General features: G+C 55.1%; 1 protein-coding gene across 2 annotated transcripts; it reads right to left on the reverse strand.

The window, feature by feature from the left end:
* Window positions 1-1,018: 1,018 nt before the first annotated feature.
* P2RX1 (purinergic receptor P2X 1) lies at window positions 1,019-20,746 on the reverse strand. 2 transcript variants are annotated; one of them, XM_070772846.1, is made up of 13 exons: window positions 20,514-20,746; window positions 19,386-19,786; window positions 8,415-8,562; window positions 8,073-8,144; window positions 7,514-7,598; window positions 7,190-7,286; window positions 6,797-6,877; window positions 6,401-6,542; window positions 3,862-3,989; window positions 3,336-3,426; window positions 2,864-2,929; window positions 2,458-2,559; window positions 1,019-2,346 (listed from the first exon to the last, which is right to left on the reverse strand). In XM_070772846.1, exons 2-13 carry the CDS (start codon window positions 19,520-19,522, stop codon window positions 2,281-2,283), a joined length of 1,215 nt encoding a protein of 404 aa, XP_070628947.1. In that variant the 5' UTR covers window positions 19,523-19,786; window positions 20,514-20,746; the 3' UTR covers window positions 1,019-2,280. The 2 variants fall into 2 exon arrangements, with proteins under 2 accessions (XP_070628947.1, XP_019836421.2); XM_019980862.2 differs by having other exon boundaries at window positions 7,514-7,583; window positions 20,514-20,733.
* Between the last annotated feature and the right edge of the window lie 914 nt (window positions 20,747-21,660).

The following is a 21,660-nucleotide window of genomic DNA, read 5'->3' on the forward strand; positions in this document are numbered from 1 at the left end:
TTCCAGAATGGTGTTGGCAGTGAAGGGAGGGCAGGCCGAGTAGCAGGGAAACAGAAGGGCAAGAAGGTAGCAGGGTGGAGAAGCAGGGTGAGAAGGAGGTGGAAGAGGGGAGCAAACGCAGGAGTGGGAGAGGAGAGACAGCCTCTGGTGGGAGGTCTCCAGGCTGGGTGAGGTTTGGAAATCAAGAAGGAATCCTCTGCTTGCTCAGGAGGGAAGGAAACAGGAGGTGCAAAACCGGGTAGCTCCAGAGAAGGAAGAAGAGGGAAAGTTCCTGTTTTATAAAATCCGAGACACAGCTCTTGGCTAGGGAAGAGGGCAGAAGGCCAAGGGCCTGGGGGCAAGGGGTGGGGCTAGCCTATGCCATCCAATATGGTAGCCAGTAGCCACATGTGGCGATTTAAATTAACACAAATGCAATTAAACATCCAGTTCCTTGGTTGCGTGAGCCACATTTTAAATACTTAATGGCCACACGTGAATACTACATTGGGCAGCACAGATAGAGAACGTTCTGTCACTGGTGTCGGACAATGCTGCTCTAGACAGAGCATGGTGATGGGGGTGCCCAGAGACCCCATGTGGCCGGAGGGTCATGCCCACAGCAGGGTCCCTGGAGACCCCTCCCACACTGTCTCCATTCAAGACCTGCCTCTCCTCTTTGGGACTCCAGCACAACTCTCTCCTAGGACAGCCAGCCCCTTCCCCAGCCCAGCTTTCATGAGGCCATGCCTGGGGTCTCTAATTGTCCCAGTGCTAGGCCTTTCAAAACCAGGGGAGGGGCATGTGGAAGACTGGGAAAAGCGCCGATGTTCAGGCGCTGTGCCAGGACAGTGGCCCATGGATAAAGGTGAACCAATCCCCAGTACTGCCTCTGCGGGGCTCAGGGCTTAAGGGTCAGCTCACCACCTCCACGGAGAGATCCAGGAGGACCTCAACGGTCACTCAGCTCAGCCCTGAGTTTCACAGCTGGGATGCTGAGTTTCAGAGAAGGTGGGAAAGAAAAGGCAGAAGGCAGAGGTTTGAACTCATTCACCATTCCTTTTATTATCCTCTACCCCTTGATTTCTCAGACCTTGTGTTAACAGAGCTGGGCAGGCCTCAGGAGCCGGGGCTGGGTCACAGGCAGAGAGCCCAGGATTTGGCTGAGGTTCCCACCCTGACCAGAGGTAGCTGAGTAAGGATCCATCACTAAGAAGGGCCGTCCTGGCCTCACACACTTCAAGATAACACATCCCCATGGAGGCGACAAGGCGTGGACCATGAGTCTGTGCCTGGGGGTGTAGGTGTGTTCAGATGGTTGTGTTTGCAGGGCCCAAGCTGTTCAAACACACAGTGTGGATGGGAGGAGGTTGTGCATGTGGGTGAGTGCACGTGTGTATGTGTGCATGAGACACTGTGTGGCTTGTGAGCACATTACACACCTGCTCAAGGCCTGCACCTGCTGGGTGATGCTGGCTGCAATGAAGTCTGATACCCCATCAGGAACAGTTCTAAAATTTAGGTCCTAAAGGGTTATGCTATCTTTGGAGACCATGTGACCAGCCCTGGCCATTCTGGTTTGGGAGATCTGGGGTGTGCCCGGGTCCGGCACTGTTTTTGCATTTCTTTGTTTGTTTTTGGCCTGGCAGCTTGTGGGATCCTAGCTCCCTAACCAGGGAATCGTGCCCTGGCCATTGGTGGTAAAAATCCTAACCACAGGAACACCAGGGAATTCCCAAGTGCCAGCACTGTTGACAAACATCCCAGGGAGATCTGAGGCCAGTAGGGAACAGGATTCAAGGTTAGCCATCCAACAGAACTCTCTGTGATGCTGCAAACATCTCTTGTGGTTCAGTAGGGCAACTGCTAGCCACATGTGTCTTTACCAGTTGTAATGTGGCTAGTTGGAGGATCTGAAGTTTTAATTTTATTCAATCCTAATTAATTTAAATTTAAAAGATCACCAGCAGCTAGTGGCTGCCATTAGGGAGAGCAGAGGTCTGGAGACACGAGGGAGCAGGATGGATGGATGAGGGCCCAGAGGGACAGGCACAAAGCTTGGGGCCAGGAGTGGCTGAGGCTGGGGAAGGCTTCCTTGGGAGGGTTGCGGAGTCGGAGCTGGAGCCCAGAATTGTGAGCTTCCGGCAACTTGGTGTCTGCCTGGCTGAGAGGGTGGGAGAGCTCCTGGGGAGATCCTTCCACCCTGGTGGAAGGACCCCTCTGCGCTGGCTGGGACCCCACCAGCTCCCCAGGGAGCAGGGCTCCCCTCCTGCTGCATCCAGTAGGAGCCGGGGATGGAGGTCAGGATGTCTTCATGTTCTCCTGCAGAACCAGGGTGGAGCCGGTGGCCGCAGGGTCATGCTGTCCCTGTGTGAGCATCAGGGGGGTGGTGGGTCAGCCCCCCGGAAGCAGATGGGTCCCCGGCACAGACATGCAGGCCTGAAGCCTCTGAGGGGCCAAGTGGGGGAGTTCTCTTACCGCCCCTGGGCCCATGTCTTCCGCGTACTTGAACTTCTTCTGCTTGTAATAGTGCCTCTTGGGCAGGATGTGGAGCAGAAGGAGGTCACAGAGAACCGTGGCCTGAGGGGGGTGGGTGGAGGACAGAGCACAGGGTTCTGGGGACAGGACCTTGAACACCCCACCTCCATCCCTGCTGACCTCGGGGCCCAGGCTGAGTGCTGTCTGGACTCAGGTCCCCTCCCACCTCTGTCCTGCCCCAGCTCTGGGCCTCGGTTTCCTCAGACAGGCTGTGGGTCTAGGGAGGTGGGGTGGGCTCAGAAAGAGTGAACAATTTTGGTCAGGTTTTGGGGTGGGAACTTGTTGCTGAGGTGTGGGAGGACAGGGACTGACCCCAACACAATGACTGCATGGCCTCAGCACTTACCACCCCGAAGATGCCAATCCCAGAGCCAATGGTGGTCATTGTGGGAATGATGTCAAACTTCCCAGCCTGGTGGCAGGGCCCAGGGGAAAGAAGGGTTAATGGTCAGAAAGGTCTGGTGGACAAGGCCTTCCTCAGAAGCCCTAAGATCAGGCTGGGGGCCGGGGGACTTCCCCACCCTCCAGTGTTTCCTGGCCCCGTAGCCCACTGCCCACGGTTCTGGCTTTGCACGGGGTCGCAGCCACTGGTCAGGAGCCCTGGGTTTTGACCTTGGCTCTGCCACCCTGGACATGGGGAGATAGAGGGGCAATGTATTCATAGGCTGGAAAGCCCTGCCTGCAACAGCACGTTATCAGATATGGAAGTGCTGAATGAGGCCCATCCAATTTCCCATTGCCTAAAACCATAGACACCCCAGAGACACCAGCAGGAACCAAGAATGTGTCTCAGGCTGCCCTTCACACCAGACACTCACCTTGCCGTCCACCAGGATGTCAAAGCGAATCCCAAACACCTTGAAGAGGTGCCGGTAGTTGGTCCCATTCTCCACAAAGTGCCTGGCAAATCTTGGGGAAGGGGAAAGGTCGCAAGAATGATGGAGAAACGTCTTGGTTCAAGAGTTCCCAGACCATCAGGGACACAGGAGCCCTTAGAGGTCCATGAGGAAGCCCCATGCCCCCAATATTATATAGAAGGGGAATCGTTGGCAGGAATCCAAGCCTCATTTCACGAATGCTGTATTCAACCATCACCCTAACTCCTGACGTTGGCAATTTCCCCAGCCAGTCCTGGCCAGGTGGGCCTCAAGGGAATGGAGAGCCGGGGTGGGGCTCAGGCCTCTAAGCTTGTGCTCCCTGCTTGGCCAACCCCAGGAGGATGGGAGTTTCCCAGGCTCCTCTGCTCCCCTCCTGGGGACACCTGCTTGATCTCAAGGGATGATGGGAGTAGAAAAACCCACAGGGCCCCAAGGAAAGATGCGCTGGTGGGGGCCCGGCAGGCACCTGAAGTTGAAGCCTTGAGACAGTTTTTTCTCCTCGTACAGCCCGTGGAACTCGTAGATGGGTTTGCAGTGCCGCACGTGCCAGTCCAGGTCACAGTGCCAGTCGATGGTGATGCCCACCACCCCGCCCTGCCAGGGACACAGGAGCTCAAGATCCAGGGTGTAGGATCAGGAACTCCTGCCTGGTAACTGTTGCCAGCAGTCTCTTGAAGAGGGAATGTTTTTGTTTAGCTGTTTGTTTGAGAAGAGACCCTGAGAAGCTGCTTGAGGGTTGAGGTCCTGTCACCCTCTCTGGCCCCAGCTCCCACCCATCACCCTCCAGTTTCTAGAATACACCAAATTCTCCCCACCTCAGGGCCTTTGCACATGCAGTCACCCCCTCCCCCACCTCCCATTCCTACAAGGCTGCCTCTTTCTCATCCTTTGGTCACTTCTCCTGAGAGTCCTCCCCTAACCACCACCCTTAGTCTCAAATGTGCCCCTGTGAGTCCTTCTAAAGTGTTTTCTTCTAAAACATGTTTTACTTTATAGCCATATATTTATTTTCTGTGGTTATTCACCCATGACCATAAACTCCACAAGGGTGGGACTGTCTCATTTGCACCAATTCCTGAGTCCTAGCATGGGAGGCAAGGAAATCGCTGTTGAATTAAAGAGTGAGTCTGTAGGGACTTCCCTGGTGGCTAAGACCCTGTGCTCCCAATGCAGGGGGCCCAGGTTCGATCCCTGATCAGGGAACATGCCAAAACTCAGAGTTCGCATATTGCAACTAAAGAAACCGCTCACCGCAAGGAAGATCGAAGATCCCGTGTGACACAGTATGACCCGGCATAGTCAGATAAATAAATAACACATACTTTTTAAAAGTAAGTCTGTAAAGACATGGGCTGGGAAGAAAGAACCTGAGACCGTGAAGCTCCTCTGGGCGAGACAAGAACCAGGGACAGGTCGGGGTGGGCTGAGCAAGAGGAGAGTTGTGTCAGGTCAGAGCAGGCGTGGAGCTAGGCAGGTAAGTGGGAGGCTAGATGCTTGCAGACAATGGTGATGGGTGAGAAGTTCCCAGTGTGGGTGGCAGGGAGATTTTTAGGAAAAGGGAAAACTATAACATTCAGCTTTCTGGTCCTGTGTGTTGCTACAGAGTAAACCCCCTCCGGGGGTTGGCAAACTGAGGATTGAGGGCCAAATGTGGTTTACCTATTGTCTGTGGTTGCCTTTGCCCTGGGTTGTTGGAACGGAAACCATGTGACCTGTGGCTCATGTTTATTCTCTGGCCCCTTAAAGAAAGTTTGTTGACCCCCATACTAGTTAAAGGTATAGTGAATGAGGGCTTGCCAGGTGGCTCAGTGGTAAAGAATCTGTCTGCCAAGCAGGAGACGTGGGTTCGATCCCTGGGCCGGGAAGATCCCCTGGAGAAAGAAATGGCAACCCACTCCAGTATTCTTGCCTGGCGGGCTACAGTCCATGGAGTTGCAGAAGAGTCAGACAAGACTGAGCGACCAAACAACCACAGGGGTGAGCGAGTTGTTTTGGCGGGTGATGTCACAGAAAGGGACTGATTTCCATCTCTGAGTCCTGCAGGAGCCTGATGATACGAATCATGGGGGAACATGTACCTTGGATGCCTCGGGCCAGGCAGTGCTGAAGTGCCATCCTGTGTGTGAACTCACTTGACCTCAGGACAACCCCGCAAGACTTGTACTTTTATTTCTCCCACTTCACATGAGTACAAGCTCAGAAACACTGAAGGTAGGGAATTTGTCTGAGGTCATGTGGCTTGTTCAGGCCAGAGCCAGGATCTGAACCCAGTCAGGCTGGTCTGTGCTCCTTATAAGGTTCCCCTCCTCTCGGAACCCCACGCGACTGCACATCTGAGAATTCCTCCAGAATCCCCAGTAACCCCAGGCAGGCACAGGACTTGTCAAGGGCATGGACCATGGGGTTTAAGTTGCTTTTATCTAATATTTAAAAGGCAGGACTTCCCTGGTGGTTCAGTGGTTAAGAATCCACCTGCCAATGCAGGGGACATGGGTTTGATCCCCAGTCTGGGAAGATCGCACTTGCTGTGGGACAACTACGCCTGTGTGCTGCAACTTCTGAAGCCTTTATGCCCTAGAGCCCGTGCTCCCCAACAAGAGAAGCCACCACAGCGAGAAGCCTGCTCACTGCAACTACAGTGTAGTCACCACTCGCTGCAACTAGAGTAGCCTAAGCTCACATGCAGCAACGAAGACTCAACGCATCCAAAAATTAATTAATAAACGAAAAAGAAAAACAGCAGGCCCTCAGAAGATATCCAGGTCGTATCTGCCTATGGCCATTCATTCTGGGCACCTCCTCGGTGCCAGGTCCATGCCAGGGCCTGCCAAGGACACAGGCCTGCATCTCAGGGGCCCCAATATTAAGGGACAGGTCTGTATATATGGTCAACCAGAACCAGGGACTTGGAGGGATGGGGTGGTTAATTGGGCCTGTTAACCCAGGTCAAAAAATAAGGCCCAGTGATCTGGGGTCCAGGCCTCCCCACGCACCCGGCATTATACCTTCTCGGCCAAGGTGCTGAAATTCTGGCCTGACTCCTGTACCACGTAGCCGAGCTTGAAGACTGGACACAGAGGGTGCAGGGTCTTGTGAAAGAGGCAGGTCTTCATGTAGCGGGCATCCACCTCCTCCACCAGGTTGCGCCTGCGCGGGCAAGAAGGCAGCAGCATGCCAGCTGGAAGGGTACCCACCCTGGCTGGGGAGCTCGGGAGCCCCTCCCTCCCAGGCCCCAGAGACGCTCCTCCCACAGCCCTTGGAGCTGAAGGCAGCCGCCCCACTTGCAGGGGCCCGGCCGAGCTTCTGCCCCAGAAGGAAGTCAGCGCGAGTGCAGGGTGACAGAGGGGACAAGTGGTGGCCTCCAAGGGCCTCCTGTGTCTCTGCCTGCTTTTCCCACGAACCTGGTGACCTTGAAGCGTGGAAAGCTGATGCTGTTCTTGATGAAGAGAGTGAAGTTCTCGGCCTCTCGGAGAAGGGCGGGGCTGGAGGAGACCGAACTCACTCACCAGCCCCTCCCCAGGAATCCCTCTCGGGCCCACGGGAGCTGGGCTGGGGGGCTGGGACTGTGAGAACCCATGGGATCTTCCTGGGTCATCGGAGGGGTGGGTGTGCTGTAATGTGGACTCCTAGGCCCCTTGATCAGGGGCTGAGGCATCTTTGGCCTGGGCGGCACAGATGGGGTGTGGGTGGGGTTGGAAGAAGTGGGGACAGACCTTCCCAGAGCACAGATCCGGACGCCCCTCTATCTGGGCTGGGGACCCTGCTCCCCGCTCCCGGGAAGGACAGGGCGTTACCACGGGATGTTGTCGTCCACCTCCACGGGGCACCAGCCGAAGATCTCGCAGGTCTGCACCGTGTCGTTGAAGGCCACACACTTGCCCGTGCGGATGCCTGCAGCGAGGGTGGAATCCCTGGGTGCCCACCCCAAGCTGGGACGGCAGAGGAGAGTCCCCAGGCCCCACTCCTGGGAGCCCCCAGTGATGGGGCACCCAAGAGCAGGAGCCTGAAGACAGACCTTCTGGGATGGGGGATGCCAAGGTCAGGGTGGCAGGAGGGGAGGGGGCAGGAAGGACTTCCTGGTGGAGGAAGCCTGGAGCTGCAGAGGAGAACGGCCTTACCTTGGGCCTTTCTCTCTGCCTTTCCCGGGGTGCAGCCGCTATTATTTGTGCACGTGCCCCCTTCCGGGTTCTGGGGAGGAGAGAGCTGCTGGCCATAGGCCCTCTGGGTTGGGTCCTGAGTAGATACACAGACATCCCACCCGCCACCCCCCCCCCCCGCCCAGGGCCCTAGGGATGGTGTGGGGCAGGATCTGAGATCCCTACAGGGTGACCCTTGCTCACATCCTCCTTTCCCCAGTCCCCGCACCGCCTGGACCTCTCTGGGCTTGTGCCCAGCTGTCCCAGGGCCGATGTCAGCTGGCAGGGATTCGGGGGGAAGGTGTTGGGGACTGGGCAGGCACTGAGGCTCAGCATCCCGCTTGACACACAGCTGGGAGGGAAGCCTCAGCTCTGCCAACGGTGGGCTATCACTCTGTGTGAATCTATGCCTGAAATTCCACCATTACGGCCCCACAGGGAGGCTTAATCAGGCTTTCCCTCCAATACTCCGGGGGACCTCCTCTTCCACATTACTTTTTCCTGAAGTTTCAAAAAACAGGGAATGGGTAACAGTCCTCACCTCTGCACAGTGACCTTGAGCCTGCCGGGGGGTGGCGATAAAATTGGTCATGACTACGAAGGAACTGTCCCCCTGGAAGTGAGAGGCAGGGGGAGGGCAAGACAGGGTTTTGAGCTGGAAGAGCCCGGAGAACACCAGCATGGTCCCAGCCAGCCCCCAGAACCCACAGGACCCCCAGCAGCCTCGACACTCATGACATCAGAGTGGGCTGATGGTACGGGGCTGCATCTGTCCCTTGTTCGCAGGGAAACTGAGGCCCACAGGGAGGCGGGACAGAGCCTAACCCAGCTCTGAGCCTGCACGCCCTGTGGGTGGGAGGTGCCCCCCGCACAGTCAGCTCACCTGCACTGGGAAGACGTAGTCGGCCACATCCCAGACCTGGGGGCCCAGGCTTGGGAGCTGTGTCACAGCCAGACCTTTGAGTTTAACAGACACACTGCTGATGAGGCTGCCCGAGGTCTGGTAGCCCTTCTCGTAGACAAACACCCACCTGGAGGGGGATGAGGAGGGCAGAGGAGCCAGAGCTGGGCAGGGCCACTCCAGGATGGCACAAGGCTGTGGGCCACTGCCACTTCCTCCCTCCCCCAGGGAGGGGAAGTCCTTTCCCTTCCCGTCCCCAAGTGCATCTTTGAGGCCACTCTACTCCTAAGGCTTCTTGTGGGGCTGGAGGCAGGAAATCTTCACCTGCCTCCCTGTGCTGGAGCTCCATCCTTTTCACTAGGAAAATGCTAATTCCTACGGAGAAAAGCCCCTGCAGGTCTCTTTCAGCTTCTTTTCCAAGAGTAGGGTTTGTTGGAGGCCAAGCTTCTTAGGGGCTCACATGGTAAAGAATCTGCCTGCAGTGCAGGAGATCTGGGTTTGATCCCTGGGTCAGGAAGATCCCCTGGAGAAGGAAATGGCAACCCACTCCAGTATTCTTGCCTGGAGAATCCCCATGGACAGAGGAGCCTGGCGGGCCATAGTCCATGGAGTCACAAAGAGTCGGACACGACTGAGCAACTAACACTTTCACTTTTCAAGCTTCTTGGACCCCAGTCTTCATCCCTATCTCCTTCCTTCCTGAGTCCCTCCCACTGAGAAATAGCAGAGCATGATGATGGCTGAGAGCCTGACCTTTGGTGTCCAAGTCCGGGCTTGCATCTCACAGGCTCTATGATTTGGGGAAGCTATTCAATTCCTCTCTGTTTCAGTTTCCTTGTAAAACGTAAACAACAAGAGTACCAACAGTACTTGTGCTGTGAGTCAATGCCTGGAAAAGCACTTAGAATGGAAACTGACATGGGGTAAGCACTGTACAGACAGACGTTGCTGCTGCTGCTAAGTCACTTCAGTCGTGTCCGACCCTGTGCGACCCCATAGACGGCAGCCCACCAGGCTCCCCATCCCTGGGATTCTCCAGGCAAGAACACTGGAGTGGGTTGCCATTTCCTTCTCCAATTCATGAAAGTGAAAAGTGAAAGTGAAGTCGCTCAATCGTGCCCGACTCTTAGCGACCCCATGGACTGCAGCCTACCAGGCTCCTCCGTCCATGGGATTTTCCAGGCAAGAGCACTGGAGTGGGGTGTCATTGCCTTCTCCAGACAGACATTAGCTGCTATTATCTCAGCCATGCTGGGAGCTCCTGGGGAGGGGGACTGACTGGAAGAGAAGCCAGAGGGGGCAAGTGGCCCTTTGAGGGACTTATAGCATCTGGCCCCAGGTGAGGCCTTGGTGGGAGTGGCTCAGGTTGGAGGCCTCCCAGCTTTCCTGGGAAATTCTGGTCTTCCCCTCCCAGCATCAAGAACCCCGGCTCTTGGGACATCCCCGGTGGTCCAACGGCTAAGACTCCACGCTCCCAATGCTAGGTGCCCAGGGAACTAGATCCCACCAGCCGCAACTAAGAGTTCTCATGCTGCAACTAAAGATCCTGCATGCTGCAACGAACACCCAACTCAGCCACATACATGAATATTTTCAAAAAAGAACCCCTGTTACTTTAGGTTCTTCATTTTTAATCTGGGAGGTTTCGTGGGGCCAACCTCCTTCCTAGCCCCATGGTGGGGGCACATGACCACCGCTTGCTAAGCAATGTCCCATTGCCCTTGCAATGGCAATGGGTCTAAGCATGGGCACAGAATCCCGAGGAGTTTCAGCAATGAGGCCAGAATTTTTCTGGGAATTACTGAGAAAGAGACATCATCTCGGCTGGGTGGCTAAGCCAGGTGGTTACAAGACCAAAACTATGGTGAGTCATCTGTTATCTCACGGAGAGAGCAAGCCTGAGAAGGAAACCAGCTTAAGAGAAAGCCAGGCCGGGAGATGGGGAGGACTGGACTGCTGACAGTGCTGTTTGAGCACCTGGATACTGCCATACCTGAAGCATGTTGAAAAATCTACTTCTGGACTTTCCAGTTACATGAGCTCATAAATTCTTTTCCTTTATTTAAGCCAGTTTGGATTTGGTTTCCACTGCTTACAAATGAGAGTTCTGGAGAATACTCCTCTCCAGGGTGTGGTCCCCTTCCTTCAGGAAAGAATCTTGGCGGTTCACTGTAAGAGTGTGTGTGTGTGTGTGTGTGTGTATGTGTGTGATCCATGGTACCCATCAGAGTGTGTAGTTGTGTATCTCCAGGGCAAATCTGTGAGCACATCTGTGGCTGCGACTGAGTGTCGGGAGGTGTGTTTCTGCCTCTGTCACTGTTCATACTACCTTTAACCCACCTGTCCAAAGCAGAGCTCAAAATCCCTCTTCTGTCCCCCAGAACTCAGGCCCCAAGACAGGATTCTCCTGGCCTCTTATTCTCAGAGCCACTGCTGGCTCTCTGGGGGTGTCTCCCTGCTCCAGGCCCCAGGAAGGCAGCCCACCATGTCCTCCTCTCCACTCCTAGGATCCACTCCTCTCCTTTAAGCCCCTTCCCTGCCATCCCCCTCCCGGACCACAGCCTGGTGCTGGCCCCCAGAAACTTAAGCATGGTCACACCTCCCAAACTTAAGCATGGTCACTGCTGCCCCCTGCAGGTCTCGGATGGCAACAGGTGAGGCCCAACGGAGCCTCCTAATGCTTCCTGAGCCTGCCTCTCTGTCTCCAGCCCCACCAGGGAAGGTGGGCCATCTGAAGTCGCTGTTGTCAGGGAAGATAGGGAGCTGTCCCATATTCTGAACTCGCTGCGGGAGAGGTCACAGGCCCGCCTCTTGGCAGCTCTCATTCCTGACATCTTAGCCTTATTTCTTTCTTTGCCCAAAACCAACTCCTCATGTAGAGATGGAAAAAGAGAGGCCAAAGGGAGTGTAAAATCAGTCCTGAATATTCACTGGAAGGACTGAGGCTGAAGCTGAAACTCCAATACTTTGGCCACCTGATGCGAAGAACCGGCTCATTGGAAAAAACCCTGATACTGGGAAAGATTGAAGGTGGGAGGAGAAGGGGACGACAGAGGATGAGATGGTTGGATGGCATCACCGACTTGATGGACATGAGTCTGAGCAAGCTCTGGGAGATGGACAGGGAAGCCTGGCATGCTGTAGTCCGTGGGGTTGCAAAGAGTTGGACACGATTGAGCAACTGAACTGAACTGAAGGGAGTGTCCCTTCTGTGTCTGAGACAGACCCCAGGCTCGAAGTCCCCAGCCCAGGATTCTGCCCCCTTTTCCGCAGAGCAGCCTGGCATCAACATGTCTACTGGGAGCCACACGGAGGCTGTGCCCTGGAGCCAATGTCGCTATTCCCTGCTGTGTCTACCCCCAGGGGCTGTCAGTCCCGGGAGGCCCAAATCTGGCCTCAGTGACCTTAGTTCTGACAATAACAGAATGACCATGGGGCCATTTGGCCCGCCCCCTAAAGCCATGCTCACCTGGACTGGGTCTCGTAGTCACCACCCCAGGAAGGCCACCGAGGGGGCCTGATGCCAAAGACACCAGCATCTTCAGAAGCCCCTCCTCTTCCAGAAATTCTCTTTCCCATTCTTTCCTCCTCACCCTCCACAACACCCTGACCTGGTCTCTCTTCTTTAACAGCCCCTTGTGGGAGAGATCACGTGGTGGAATGGCTGGGAGAGCGGCCTCTGGAGCCGCGGAGGTCAAGGTTCAAGTACCAGCAGCGCCACTCACCAGCTGTGTGGCTTCAGGCTAAAGACTAAACCTCTTGAGCCCTAGATTTCTCAGTTAAAAAGGAAGTGAAGGCACCTGCCTCAAAGATGCTGCTGATTCAACAAACGCAGCCACTCACTGAGCCTGGGCCTCAAGAAGAGAAAGCGTCCAGGTGATTGGAGGATGCCCCCGTGAGTTCTCTTTAAGGAAATCAGCACAGTGCTTGGCATGCAGTTAGCCCATAAAAAAACAATCCAATTTATTTACGGTTTCTGGTCCTCCTTCACTAATTCCTCCTTAAATGTCAATCTGGCCCCGTCCCCTGGCTTCTATTCTCGGCCCAGGCGGAACCCTATGTGCACCGCTGCAGGCACACTTTGTCCCTGATTTTCCATCTCCGCTTCTGCACTCTCCTCCGAGATTCAATCCCACACATTCATTTAGTCATTCAACAAGTATCTATTTATCAGGCCCTGTTATGTGCCAAGGACCGCTCTAGGCGTGAAAAATACAGAAAAGAACCAAATAAACCCCAATTCTGCTCTCAAAGAGGTTCTCCAAATGTTGAGGCTCCAGCTGTGAATGTTTGGTGACACACATTCCTTCCGCTTGCCCTGGGCCCACCCTGCCTCCAAACATCGCACAGTTGCCCCCACCTTAACTCAGCCCTTTGGAAAACAGTCTGGAAGGCACTTCCCTGGTGGACCAGTGGTTAAGCATCTGCCTTGCAACGCAGGGCACACAGGTTCGATCCCTGGTCTGGGACTAAGATCTCACATACCGCAGAGCAGCTAAGTCCGTGTGCCGCAACAGCTGAGTCCAGGCACCACAACCAGAGAGTCTACAAGGAAGATCTCGTGTGTGGCAACCAACACCAGAGGCAGCCCCATAAATAAATAGATAAATATTAAAAAAGAAGTTAAACATGAAATTACCATTGACTCAGCAACTCCACTCCTAGTGAGAGAGTCAATTCCTAGGCAGGTTGATAAGAAGTCCGGGGTCCCTGAGAAGGAGAGAGGGGTCTGGGGTTCTTCAAGAGGAGATAGGGATCTGGAATTCTCAAGGAGGAGGAAAGGACAAACATCTTTTTTTTTCTCTATATTCCTTAGTCTTAGTCACAAATCACTTTTTTCCTTTAAGCCTGTAACTGATGATTACACAACAAACAACTCAGTTTAAACTCTGTACTAAAGACTGTATAACAACAGTGTATCCTGCTTGAGGATAGTTTCTCCTTCCTGAAAACCTTCTGGCTAATCCTGTTATCTTAAAATGTAAAATATGGGAGTGGGTCTAGTAAGATCTCTACAACCTTGAGACATTCTTTTGATTTATTGTAATAACTAATTTAAAACGTATATAATTCCCTTGCTTAGAATAGCGAGCGGGACACTCTCCGTCCCCCTTCTGATGCCTATGTCAGAAGCTCTCTCTGTCCGTTTTCATACTTTAATAAAACTCTGCTACACAAAAGCTCTTGAGTGAGTAAGCCTGGTCCCTGGTCCCAAAGCTAAATCTTCTTCGGAGATCAAGAACCTGACACCATTCACCATAAGCTACTACCAGGAACTGAATACCCAAGAAAACTGAAAACATATCCTCATAGAAACTCACACACAAATGTTCACAACATTATTCACAAGCAAAAAGTGGGAACAACTCAGATGTCCAGCAAAGTGTGGAATTTCCATACAGTGGCGTATTATCCAGCCCTGAAAAGGACTGAAGAACTGACACGTTATAACCAACATGGATGAATCTGCAAACATGATGCTAAGTAAAAGAAGCCAGACGCAAAAAGGCCACATGTTGTATGATCTTATCTACATGAAATATCCAGAATAGGCAAAGTAAGGGGTAAGGAGGTGACATGGGGAATGATTGTTAACGGTGTGAAGTTCATTTTTAGTTTAGTTCAGTCGCTCAGTCGTGTCCGACTCTTTGTGACCCCATGAACCACAGCACGCCAGGCCTCCCTGTCCTTCACCAACTCCCAGAGTCCACCTGAACCCATGTCCATCGAGTTGGTGATGCCATCCAACCATTTATCCTCTGTTGTCCCCTTCTCCTCCTGCCCTCAATCTTTCCCAGCAGCAGGGTCTTTTCAAATGAGTCAGCTCTTTGCATCAGGTGGCCAAAGTATTGGAGTTTCAGTTTCAACACCAGTCCTTCCAATGAAGTTCATTTTGGGGTAGTGCAAATATTCTGGAATTAGATAGTGGTGATGGTGGCTCAGTGGTAAAGAATCTGCCTGCCAATACAGGAGACGCAGGAGACATGAATTCGATCCCTGAGTTGGGAAGATCCTCTGGAGGAGGGCATGGCAAACTCACTCCAGTATTCTCGCCTGGAAAATTCCATGGACAGAGGAGCCTGGCGGGCTATAGTCCATGGAGTCGCAAAGAGTTGGACACGATTGAGCACAATGGTTACACAACTTTGTGATTATACTAAAAACCACCAACTTGCATATTTTGAAAGGATGAATGTTATGACATGGGAAATCCATCTCAAAACAAAAGTTCAACTGGGCCAAACTGAACGCCTCAACTCCCCACAGAACTTACTTTTCTGGTGCCTTCATCCTGCAGAAAAGCACAGTACCTACCCCAGCCCCCAGGCTCACAGCCTGGACATGGCGATGCTCACGCCCCACCCCCAGCCCCCTGCCCTGCCCTGCCTCATGCTCATATTCTTTATATCCCTCCATCCTTCCTGTCTCCCCTTGGCTTTCACCAAAAGACCCAGAGAACTTTTTGTAGGGGGAGGCGTGAGACACAAGAGGAGCTGGATCAGACTCCAGGGCAGCTCTGACATGGGACAGGGGGGACAGGTCATGCAGTTGGTGATACAGGGTGTAACCTTGGTCCACGCACTATCAAGCAGGCAGAGCATCCTTGGGGAGGGCCCAGACCAGACTCCAAGCTCAGGAAGGATTGTGTTCAGAGCGGCAGCCCACACTGGAGGCTCAGGGGTTAATCAACATGCAGACAAGTCAAGCTGATGATTTATGTCTTTAAATGTTTTGAATGAGTCACCAGCCTCTAAAAACGAAGAAATGTTCCTTTCATCCATAAATTCCAGTTTCCTACCGCTCCTGAGAAGCCAGGAACTCTGGCCATGCCGGTCACACATCGTTCAGTGCTGCAATGATGGGCAGAAGAGGCTGAGGGGTGGCCACCCCCAGCACGGGGCCCGCGAGATGATGACCTGTCTTCCTTGCTACTGCTTCTTCCTTGGCCTCACCTTCTCCTGTCATCACTGCTGCTTCTCAGATGTCCTGCCTCTGACGGCCCCACTCTACCCCAGCACCTGCCTGTCCTGGGCCTTCCCCTGTTAGACACCTGCCCCCCCCGCCCCGCCCCCCTCCCCATGGCCCTCCACCACATACAGAAAAAAGCCCATGTTCCTTAGCTCAGAGTTGAGAGGTCTGAGCCAGTGGCCCTGCTTGCTCCTCCCTCCCCTCTCCCTTGGCTCCTTTCATGCTCCCCCAGCCTAATCCTAGCGACTCTTTTGCTGTTCCCTTCTTGGCCCAGGACCTTTGTTCACACTCTGCTTTCCGGCAGAAGCGCCTGGACTGAGGTGGGTACTCAACCAGGCTCCACCAATCAGGATACTCCCTTTCCTTGGCCACAATGATTGATTGGTTCTGAGATGAGCACATGACCCAATCCCAGCCAATAAGAGTTGGACCTGGGACTTTACTGGAACTCTGGAGGAGGAGATCAGAGTTGTGCCCCACGGCTGCTAGTGGCCTTTTTTCCACTCTGTGGATAGAGTCGACTTGAGAATGAGACCTCCATGGAGGAAACCAGAGCCGAGAAGAGGAGAGCCTGGCTTTGCTTTTTTGGAGAACCCAATGAGACCAACCTGAATTCCTCACCATCCCATAGAATGTGCTGCTTCTGCACCTTCATCGTGGAGGATCCAGCCAGGCCTGAAGCCTGCACTGATTTTTCAGTTACACAAACCAATCAATACCCCTAACTCTTCATTTTGATTGGGTTTCTGCCAATGGAAACCAAGAAGTTCCAGCTAATCCATCCCCAGCTTCTCTCTCTCTCTCTCCTTGTCCACCCTGTACCCCACCTCTATCCCAGGGAACCTGACTCAGCCCTAGATACAGAGAAGATGCTGTATAAGTGTCCTCAGATACCTCTCTCCCAGCGATAACTTGTATCTCTCCTTACTCTGATAAGGATCAGAGGCATGTGGCTTCAAGTGCTCCATATAGGGGCACACAGAAGGCCCACAGGAAAGCCAAGAGCAAGATTGCCTGGACTACAGCCTCCTGGCCTTTGCTCAAGCCTGGTTCTATCACTGTGTCACCTCCTCCAGGAAGCCTTCCCAGACTCCCCTTCCCACATGACATTCACAAATCCCCTTGAGACCCACCTGTGTGTGCAGCCAGACCTCTCTCCTCCCCTGACCAGAGCAGGCCAGACAGGGACATGTCCCAGCATACCCCATGTATGGACCTGCACGGTCAAGAATGACAGCCCACTGCCTACACATCTCCAGTACGGAGAGCTCATCACCTCCCAGGAGACAGCTCTCACTGTAAATTAACTGTCTGAATTTTAAAATATTATTCCTTTATTTATTTTTGTCTGCACTAGGTCTTCGTTGCTGCGTGCAGGCTGTCTCTAGTTGCAGTGAGCGGGGGCTACTCTCTAGTTGCGGTGCTGAGCTTCTCATTGCCGTGGCTTCTCTCGTTGTGAAGCACAGCTTCTAGGGTGCACAGACTTCAGTAGTGGCAGCTCACAGGCTCTAGAGTGCAGGCTCAGTAATTGCGGCACATGAGCGGAAGGTGCCCCGAGGCATCTTCCCAGACTAGGGACTGAACCGGTGTCCCCTGCACTGGCGGGCGAATTCTTAACCAGAGAAGTCCTAACCGTCTCACTATGCTCAATCGCTCAGTCATGTCTGACTCTGAGACCCCATGGACTGCAGCCCACCAGGCTCCTCTGTCCATGGAATTCTCCAGGCAAGGATACTGGGGTGGGTTGTCATTTTCTCCTCCAGGGGATCTTCCCAACACAGGGATTGAACCCGGGTCTCCTGCATTACAGGCAGGTTCTTTACTGTCTGACCACCAGGGGAGCCTTGGGAGGTGGGAGTAATTAAAGAGAGGCCATCCCTCCTAAGGAAAGAGCAAATTATTCAGCCTTCAGGCAATGTCTTTAGAGGGTCTCCCAACCCCCTGCTCCGTGAAACAGTTGAGAAACCGAGACCTCAGGTTGTGAGACCAAGTGCAGCCAGGGTTTGGTCAATGGCAGTGGGTGCCTGGCTGAGCCGTCTGTGCAGTGATGGGAAGTGGCCAGATGAGGGCGCCAGAGACAGCAGGAGTCGCAGCTCCAGCCGGAGTTTGAGGGTCAGGTTAGCGGGTGTTTCAAAGAGACCCTGCCTTCCTCCCTCTGCTTTGTGACTTGGGCAGGTCAGTGCCCTTCTCTGAGCATATGTCCTTTCCAGGATGTCAAGGCCGACTTTGGAGCCACACAGCTGGATTCAGATCCTGATCCTGCGTCTTTGTAGCTGTGAAAACCTGGCTAAGTTAGTGAGTCTTGGCAACCCTAAGGAGTCCACGTCCATTTGGAAGCTGAGTGCACTGACTGGGGGGCGAGGGAGAGAGGTCCTCGTCCCTGGAGGCATGTGTTCAGCACCGGGTGGCGCCCTGGGGCATATGCTGCAGCTTGGGGGTGAGGTGGGAGGACTGTCCCCTTTCCCTCTGACAGTCTGTGACCAACACACAAAAGGAGGCATGGCGCTGCTCCCAGTGCTGACCCGGAAGCAGAAACAGGGAACCACAGGGGGCCACAGTGAGGACAACATTCTCCCAGCCTCTTGGGGCAAGGGGTCGACTGGGCCCGGCTGGGCAACCCCTCCCTTCCCAGGAGGGTCAGGAGTGTGGCTAATGGTGAACCCATTAGAGGGGTTCACCCTCAAGAGGTAGGAGAGGAGGAGGCCGGGGACCAGGAGGCCCCGGTTCAAACTGGGACTGGAGGCTGACTCGCTGCGTGACCTGGAAACTCCACTGCTCCCCTCTGGGTCCGTTTCCCTCACAAGCTCAGTGACACTGCAGATATCAAATTGGTTTGTGGACAGAAGGCCGAGGCCAAAAGGTCTCGGAGGGCTGGTCTGTAGCCGTGCTCCACCTGCTCGGTTCTGAGGCTTTGGGGGCCAGATGGAGCCAAGGGGAGGCTGTTTCGGATGACGAAGGCCCTGGGGGAACCAGGACTATGTGGTCTCCATTTGGCTCCTGGTCAGCCCGCCCTGGTTTGGTCTCACGGCAAAAATGGGAATGTGGAGACCAGAGGGCAAGGTTACTGGTGCCCCAGACCCCCCAGCAGGGGCTGAACCCCCTTCAGTGGCCCTGGGGCCTCCGGGAGCCCTCTGTGGGGTCACTGTAAGTGCACCTGCCCCCTGCCCCGCTCACCACCCCCCTGGGCACTCAGTCCCAGAGACACACCCCACAGCCACACCCGATAAGCAGGTGCCCAGACACAGGAAGGCACATACAGCCCATGCAGAGCTCTGGGTATGACACACACGCATCCACACACCACGCGTGTGATCACATAAGCACCTGCTAAGACAGCCAGGAAGATGGCCTTGTGTGGACCCCAGAATAGCAGCCCATAGGTGAGTCCCACCTATTTCTGCCCCTGCAGCCCGGGGTGGGTGGGATAGGTCCCATGATGCCCAGAAAGGGGCTGTCATCCCTGGGGCCAGAACCGACCTCCGACCTTCGTGTGACATGGCGCCTTTAAGGCACCAAGTGTTCTGAACCTCCAGGTGTCTCCGCTCAGAGTCTCGAGCAACCCAGGATGCTTCTAGTTCAGGTGGGCAGATGGGAGCAGGGTCTATCCCACGCTGGCTTGTAAGGTGAGGCACTGCCTCCATCCCTCAGCAGTGCATTGGGAGGTCAGAGGTGGAAGGGCTCTGTGGGAAGCCACTCGAGGGAACCGTTAGCCATGAGTCAGTTCCTCAGAGCCCAATGGCTTAACCTCTTGTCCCCATATGACTGGAGGCAGGGCTGCCCCTCATCCCTGTGTCCCCATCTCAGCAGCGGGTTAGTAGGTTCCCATTCCTTCTGAAGGGCACCAGAATGGTTTGTCAGGAGGGATGACAGCCATGAGAGAAAGAGGGGCTCTCTGGGGTCATGGGAGGCATCGCAGAGCCTGGAGGACAAGCCCTGGCTGGGGGCTGGTGACGGGGGGCAGTGGGGAGGGGGGTCCACACTCACCCAACAACGTAGACCAGGACCACGAGCTGGATCAGGCGGAAGACAATGCCCACCTTCTTGTTGCGCACAAGCACCATCCGGGGGGTGTCGTACTCAAAGAAGAAGGAAGCCAGCTCATCCTGGATCCGCTGCGCCATGGTGGCCAGGCTGGGGGCTGAGAACCGAGCCCCTTGCAAAGCCCTGGCTCCCCAGGGGTGAGCCAGGCGTCAGTGCTCACAGCGTTTACGGAGGCAAAGCTTCTGGGGGTTCCCCACCCCTCACAAAGAGCAGGGCGGGACAGGTGGATCCAGAGGTCAGGAGTCAGAGGTCGGTTGGCAGCACTTGAGTTGAGTGGGAGCGTCCTTGGGTGGTCAGAGCTGCTCTTGGCCCCTGGCAGGCGGTGGACTGTGGGCCAGCCGTGCCTTGGACAAATAAATTCCCAAAGATAGATGGGGGCGGGGCTGGAGGGGGGCCACCCAGGCCCAGCCCCATTGCCCCTCCTGACTCGGCCTGGGCGGCCCTGCTGGGCCTCCGGAAACAGAAGTTCTTGGCAGGAAACCATGGGCCACACGTCACAAGGCAAAGATAAAGCCATCAGCCCCCCACAAACCTGGTAGAAGAGAGCTGGGGGCTCAGGCCAGGGCCTGGGTGGAGTGGCCTCTGGCTGAAGCCTTCCCCAGACCAGGGACTCATCCCGTATCCAAACGTCCTCCCCGCCCTCCCTCGGCCCCCAGGTGGAGCACGCAGGCCCTGGGGCTCTGCAGCCAGGAGGGCAGAGAGGGAAGAGGGCTGCTTCCTGTCCAGCTCCCTGACACTTGCTGAGCCCGAGGCAAGACCCTCACCCCAACGTCCCAGACCCCCTTCTATCCATCCGTCCCTCTGGATCTGAGCCTGGCCTGTGCCCAGTCAACTTCAGCGCTGGGCTGGCATCTCTGACCCCCCACCGCTCCTGTCCTGGATTCACCCCCACTACCCTGAAACCAGCATTTCTGGGTACCTGGGTGCAGGTGCCCAGACAGGATAAGGGCCACATCTATTACACGTCAGGGTCGGGCTCCCCGAGCCCAGCTCAGAAAGCCTGACGTGAGACTGTCTCAGTGCCCAGTCCCAGCTCTGCTGCCTGCTGAAGGGCCTGGTACCTTGCCTCACCTCTTCTTCCTCCTCTGTGAAACCGGGTGACAATGAGCTTTCTTCATAAGTCGAAGTCCCGGGGATGGGTCCTGCAACACTGAGGCAGCTCTTGAGCTTGGGGTACAGCTCCTCTGCAGTCCCTGCACTCGCTCCCAGGCTCTGAACGCAGGGGTCCCCGGGGGCTGGGCTGGGTGGGGGCAAGTCCTGCATGAGCCCTCAGAACACCAGAGCTGGAAGCTTCCCCGCAGCTCCACCTCATTCTGCAGGTGAGGAAACCGGAGCTCAGAGAGAAGTGGATTGCCTAAGCTCACCCTGCAGGGTACAGAAAGCCCCCGCTTGAAGCAGGAAGTCTCCCTGGCCCTCCCTCAGCCCAGGCAGGGTGTCCTCGGGGTTCCCTCAGCCCCGCCCCCTACTCTGTCCAAGCTGCCCTACCCTGAAGTGTGATAGGAGTCTTCTTCCTGGCGAAGCTGTAACTGGGAAATCACTCTGGGCCCGGAGCCAGGCCCCGGGGCTGGGAATCCCAGCCTCTTGTCTGGATAGAGCGGCCTTCTGGATAGCAAGGGTCCCCCCACTCAGAGGGCAGGCCTGCAGCTCCTTCCAGCCCCCCCCTCCCCCACCCACCAACCAGGCGGATCACCCCCATCAAACAGACCAGCCTTATCTTGTGCAGAGCGCCCGCCAGTCTCAGGCTCAACTCTTATCCAATGATGCTACCTGCAAGAAGGCCTGGTGAGTACCACTTCCTGGGCTTTTCTAGGAAAATCCAGAGATGCTGGGAGGCAGAGCTGTGGTAGTCACATCCCTTTGGCTTGATCTTGACCCCAGACAAAAGGATCTGTCCTCTTCCCAGCTGACCTCACGGCCCTTGGACTAGCAGGCCCTGGACGTGAATTGCTTGCAATGGGAGGTGGGGTGGTGCATGCTGACACTGAATCTGAACCATTTCAGGAGGGTTGCTGGGACTGGATGAGGGGGCATGGTCGGGGAAAGGAAGGGAGCAGAGACGGACACGAGAAAGGAAGGAGGAAAGGATGAGGGATGGAGGAAGGGAGGGAGGAAGGGAAGGAGGTTGGGCAGACCTTCTCCAATCTGTGTCTGTGCCTTTCACACCCTCACATGTCCTCCCCCTCCTCCTCCATCTCTTTCTCCCCCAAGGAGCCAAGCT

Source organism: Bos indicus, chromosome 19 (genome assembly GCF_029378745.1).
Source record: "Bos indicus isolate NIAB-ARS_2022 breed Sahiwal x Tharparkar chromosome 19, NIAB-ARS_B.indTharparkar_mat_pri_1.0, whole genome shotgun sequence".
Lineage (NCBI taxonomy): Eukaryota > Metazoa > Chordata > Mammalia > Artiodactyla > Bovidae > Bos > Bos indicus.